The sequence below is a fragment of the Limulus polyphemus genome, unplaced genomic scaffold (genome assembly GCF_000517525.1).
Source record: "Limulus polyphemus unplaced genomic scaffold, Limulus_polyphemus-2.1.2 Scaffold1789, whole genome shotgun sequence".
Taxonomy (NCBI): Eukaryota; Metazoa; Arthropoda; class Merostomata; order Xiphosura; family Limulidae; genus Limulus; species Limulus polyphemus.
In genome coordinates this window covers 30,453-36,379 of record NW_013667399.1, presented here as the reverse complement: position 1 = coordinate 36,379, position 5,927 = coordinate 30,453, and the positions used below count along the sequence as shown (strand labels likewise).

Genomic DNA, 5,927 nt, shown 5'->3' with positions numbered 1-5,927 from the left:
CTTTCGAAAGTGCTCGGGTTATAAGGTTTTTGTCATCTTGTATCTTGAACCTACGTGTTTTTCTGACATCATGAAGGTTAAACATAAGATATATTTTATGAAGAATTCATGCAGTAATAAACATATGCAAGAAACCTTAAACGATTAAAAACCATTATGTGCAAGTTGTAAACTTTGAATAAAAAGAATGCACAAACTATATAATATCTACAGAATGTGTAGGGTCTAGGTAAACCTAGATTTCAATCAGTATACACAGAATTATAATATCCTGAACATCTTAATAGCTTTTCTTACACTTATACCAAAATAATGAGAAAGACTTTCAAGCAAATGCTAAGTACTATTAACATGAACTAATTTCAGTATTGTTATACTGATAGGTTTAAAATATTCTAAAATAACAACAAGGCAGTAACTATGCAAAGCACACTTTTTAACTCAAGTATTAAAGTTTCTCTTAGGTACAATGCTACAAACCTAATATATTGTACCAGGCATGCGTGCCCAAGGTGGCACATGAAAATTTTTTATTAATTATATAATATAATAATTATATATAAAATATTTATAATACATAAAATTAATAATAATAACAGTAATTTTGCTGCTCAAAATTTCCATGGGCACATAAAAGAATTTTTCTGAAAATTATCAACAATTTGGGCACATACTCTTAAAGAGGTTCACCAACCCTGTATTATACCAACACCGTAGTTGTTTCGTTAAGTTACACTTTCAAACTGTAACTGAAGTTATTGTAAAATTATGAAAAATAATCTTAACTGGGCAGCAGTTTATAATTATAACAAATATGTATTCTTGCTAATAACACAACAGTATATAAAAAATATTTACTTTCTTTAGCACTTTCTCAATATCACTAACAACTAGTAAAAATGTTAAATGTAAAAATAAATGTTGCCTTTTTTTTCATTTTATCTCAATCATATTAAAATTTAGTTTTCAAAGGTTTATTAAAACTGTTGTTTTTATTTTGCACTGTGTTAATTATTACTTCAGTATTTTGACCTTCAATGCAATATGATAAGGGCATGCTGAATGATATTTGGCTAATAGCAAATTAGAAACCAGAGGAATCTTGAATTCTGTATATTCTCCCAATTTCATTAAAAGAAAGGTTTTTAAACAATGTTGTTTTAGAACTCAATGTATATATTACAGCTGTACTAGCTATGGGCTATTAGCCCAAACCTTATCATCAAATGTGCTTTGATGACAAAATGGTTGTTAACCATTATTGCAAATTTATTTTTCATTATGCTTATCTTTGTTTTTTGATCAAAACTACAATTTTTTACATTTTCCTTTTCACTGGAAAACACAGTATGACTAAATTCTACACAACTCCTACCTTTCATTTCAAAGAAATTGGATAAAATATAATTAGGAATTTTATAGTTCATTTATAAGTTTTCAAGATCCCCAAAATGTTGATTTTAGTGTAAAATGTGACTTGCTTATTCTCTTATGATCAGACTTTTCCTAGACAGAAAGTAATTTCATTATCGTGGTTTATACACCTCAATATAAGTGTAAAAAATTGTTTTTTTTCAGTCTTACCTTGTCAATTTATTCCTTTGTGAAAGAAAATATCTCACAAATGTTTTTTATCAATTTAAGATATTTGAATTATTAAAGAATAAAATGCCTTTATTTCAAATTAATGCTTGTCTTAAAAATTAAATATATTATGCAATGAATGAAAAAATTAAAATATGAGCTTTTTCAAATGTTAATTTCTTGCAGTCTAGAAATTTATTTCTTCTACACTTGGAGTAAGAATTGTTTTTGGTCTTCCTGTTTTATTAGGATTGAGTTGCTGGTTTGCTCAGAATGATTTTAATGACCTTCAAATGTATGATCTCAATCAATTTTGTATCTGCACTAACTGCTTATATGTACTGTTTAGCTAGTGTTAATTACACGCAACATGGATTAAATTTTTATAACATATAATATTTGTAAAATAAAATATGGCATAATAGAAATGAACCTAGATAATAATAACAAGTCTCTTGAAGGCACCCCTAAATATTTACTAATCAAGCTAAGATTTTGCATGGAGGATTTTTTTTTTGATAATACAAATTTGTTGAGGGGGGGGGGGAAAGACGATGGAAATTAAAAACTTTGGGAACCATCTTATTAGGCACATATGGGGTTTTAGTTACATAAAATATCTCCAACAAAGAATGAATACATGTGAAATACCTCTTCCCATAGACTTTCATTATCAGGAACATTGTCAAGAAGAAGAGTATCTTCTGTAGATGGTTGTTCAACAAGAACAGTAGTGGTTCTTCTAGGTTTCTTAACTTGTGGCTCACCATCTTTATCAAAACTAAAAACACAAATATAATGTATCATTACACCTGATGTATAATTTTTCTTTTTACACTTACCGCTTGAGAGCTACAAATACTATAAGCTTAAGACAATGGTTTATGAAGCCCACCAAGATTAGCTATTTAATTTAGACTTAGAGAATTCACTGATTATAGAATTCTGAAAATGTTATTTCCTTCTGTAAATTAACAAAATAAAAACCACAAAAAATGCAAACTCTTTAATGTATAATCTAATCACTTTTATATGATTAAGAGCCTGCATTAAAAGACCCTTTACATTACAAATTAATAAAACAAGTAACATAATGAAAATAACAAGCTAACCTCTGGGAGATATAATCCGGGGATTCCTTGGACTTTTGTTTAGCCAACAAACGAGATCGTCTTTTGCTAATTTTACTAATGTCTTTATCACCTAGATTTGGAGTGATTTGTGACAGTTCTGTTTCAAAAACTTCAGATAAGGCCTGAGGTTGAAAAAAAAAGAAGGAAAATAACCAAAATATTCTATATATATGATGATCACTATAATCCTAAAAAGATATTTGATAAATTTCCATTTCATTTTCCTAATATTAAATGAATTAGAAATTGTTCATAAGGAGGAGATAACTATATACAAAACAATTATTAGTTTCAAAATGCTATGAATAACTCATGTAGCTTGTATTATAATCACAATACAAAATAGATAAATTATGTTAAAAATTATCTTCTAATGGAATTGGAATTTCAACCTAAATGGCACCTTATGCATATGTACACCAAAGATCCCAAGGGTTCAGGTTAATTGTCCTTAATTTTGAACTATTGATCAGAAAGAAGGCAATCAGTCATTAATACCTCATGCCACAATGGCTTTGTTCAGTTATTGAACTGAATTAATGAGATAGAATGTAACTTGTATATCATGCCCAAAGCTAAAAGTGTGATGTGTGTTCAATAACATCACATCTCAGATTGTTGTATTTGATTTGTGGCCCAGCATGTTAACCACTAAGCCACATCCAGCCCAACTTTTAATCAAGTGTATGTTCATTTAAAATACAATAAATATGTTATATCACCAATCTTATATATGTGCATTTGGCACTTTTATTCTATTTTGTTTAAATAGTGTAGGTTATTCTTCATAACTATAAATTTATCAAATTTTGACTTCTGCTGACCTACTTAGTAAAGTAGATGCAATTTTTAATGATAAGCTTCATTATCAAACAAACCTTCTTTGCTTCTCCATTCTTTTCTTCTTTAGCAGTAAGCTGAAGATCATCATTTGAGAATATATCATTTGTGTCTATTCCCATTCGCTCAGCTATATCTAGCCCCAATCTTTTATTCAACAGTTGACGTTCTAGTGCAACTTTCTCTTTACAGTTCACACCTAATAACGAGAAAACATAATTAAAACTTTTTGCAAACGTTTTCTACAAAATACCATACGAGTTCCCTATGAAAAATGAAATTATTTGCATAAGCCAAGAGAAAATTGTGCAATAATAACCCTCTGATAACTAGAATAAGTAAAATAATGTTTATAATGTTGAATAAACATATATTTTTTCATCACTGTAGTGCTCCTAATTCAATGAAACTTTGTCAGTAGTACCTAGATTTATATAGTTTAATCAAATACAACTTCAGACACGACTTTGTTTTACATTCAGTTTATAAATTATGAGCCTTCTTATGTATATATTTTTTCTACATATTAGAATCACACAAGTAAAATACCAGTCATTCTGTTGGAACAACCATCAATTCACTGGATATAAAGAAACACTGATTAGCCATGCATACTCAGCCTCAAAGGATCAGTTAACAACATTTGAATATAATCATCTACTTCACAAAACATGTTTCTAAATATTGTACCATTTGAGCATATAAGGAGTATAAAACCTACTTCAGGGTACAATTCAATATTACAAAGTATTACCCAAAATGGCAACTTTCTAATGCATATTCAAGTAATATCAAACAATTTTTCTCAAACCTTTTCCTGTAATCAAAATGAACTGAAAAAACAACAACAAATGGGTTGAAACATTAAAGTACTGAAGAAAAAAAGCTTAAGATTTTATTAGAAATAACACTGAAAAATTAATATAGCAGTACTGGGATTAGCAATCTACAATTTACAAAACATACCATGGTTTCTTTGATTATAAATTTGAGAATATGATGATAAAAGGGTTAAAGAACGAGCAAGTATGAAAATGTATATATTCATATAGGCAGTCATTCAGCATTTTGCACACACCTTATAATTAAAAAAAAATTCAGTGCCATCTCACACAGAAAACAGTACTCAAGATGTATTCGTTATATGTGCAGAAAGTGACAACAAAACTTAAAACATACTTTTTCTAGTTTGTTTAGTTGATGTACTGTGAAAAAATGTTTTATTTCTTTTGTGCAATTTTTGTAATTTTTAAATTTTAATCTAAAAATATGAAGTAATTTTGGGCACTAATTCCATTTTATAAACTGAATTAAATTACTTTATAATATTTATTTCTGTACTTGTGAAGTTATTCTTCCAATTTCAAATTAATACCTGTTGTTTCATCTAATTCATATTCTTTTCCTTCTGAAGCCAAAAGGTGACCTCCATGCTGAATAACTTTGTTGATGTCAAACTTCGAAAAGGTCATGCGGCCTGTCCAATCAACAGCAGCAGAAGAACCACCTTTCCTCTGTGGAAATATACAGAACAATATACTTACAGAGTTTCAGTTTTTAGAAAAAGATGCTTTGAATGTAACTTATTTCTATACATAGACTATAGTGTTGATTTTAACTTCACTAGTAAATAATCAACACAAAACTCTCTTGGTTTGTAAATTACTTGGAAAATACAGTTGTTACTAACTGACTTCAAAATTTGTTGAATGTACTTATACTTATGTATTAATTGTTTAAAATGTAATTAACTGTCAACTTCAGTTTCCATGTTACCTCAAAGTTTATTAAACTGATATGGTATAATAAACTGAGTAACCTCAATGTTTAACAGCATGTTTTTACCCTGAAATATCATAATGTAATTCAAAATATTATATTTATAAACTTAAACTGTGTTTCTAGAGAATTTAAATTTATGTGGAATTTCATATTATTTTCTATGTATCCACATACATTGTCCAATTGAACAACCAGGTCCTCAGTTATAGTGATCTCAGTTTTTTTTTAGCACTTCAAGTTAATAATAGGTAAATTTTTAGAGCATACCAGATACCATTCTAAAGCTTTAACTGCATCTCTGTTCCTATAAAAATTGAGTAGAACACCTGTTAATCACCAGGTATGTGGGTAGAATCCAGTCTAAAAATCAGTTAATGTTAGCTTAGCTTACACTGGGAAAAGATTAAAAATTATCAACAAAATTTTCCCATAGTTAAAGTCTCAAATGCTTGGTTTGTTAAAGCAATTCATCAACAATGATGTACAGGGACAGGAATTTTTTCCTAACATTAGATTGTTAAGATGGGCATTATTTCATGTAAACTTAAACAGCAAATTGATACTAAACAATGCTCCACAAATAGATAC

At 28.5% G+C, this 5,927-nt stretch overlaps 1 protein-coding gene across 1 annotated transcript in view; it reads right to left on the bottom strand.

Moving 5' to 3' along the window:
- The window catches only part of LOC106464935 (TATA-binding protein-associated factor 172-like), a 96,956-nt gene that overhangs the window by 69,574 nt on the left and 21,455 nt on the right, over positions 1-5,927 (bottom strand). The window contains exons 3-6 of the mRNA XM_013925109.2: positions 4,933-5,071; positions 3,596-3,756; positions 2,697-2,839; positions 2,236-2,365 (exon numbers count right to left, since the gene is read on the bottom strand). Coding sequence (XP_013780563.1) covers positions 2,236-2,365; positions 2,697-2,839; positions 3,596-3,756; positions 4,933-5,071 — 573 coding nt within the window. The remainder of the gene's footprint in view (positions 1-2,235; positions 2,366-2,696; positions 2,840-3,595; positions 3,757-4,932; positions 5,072-5,927) is intronic.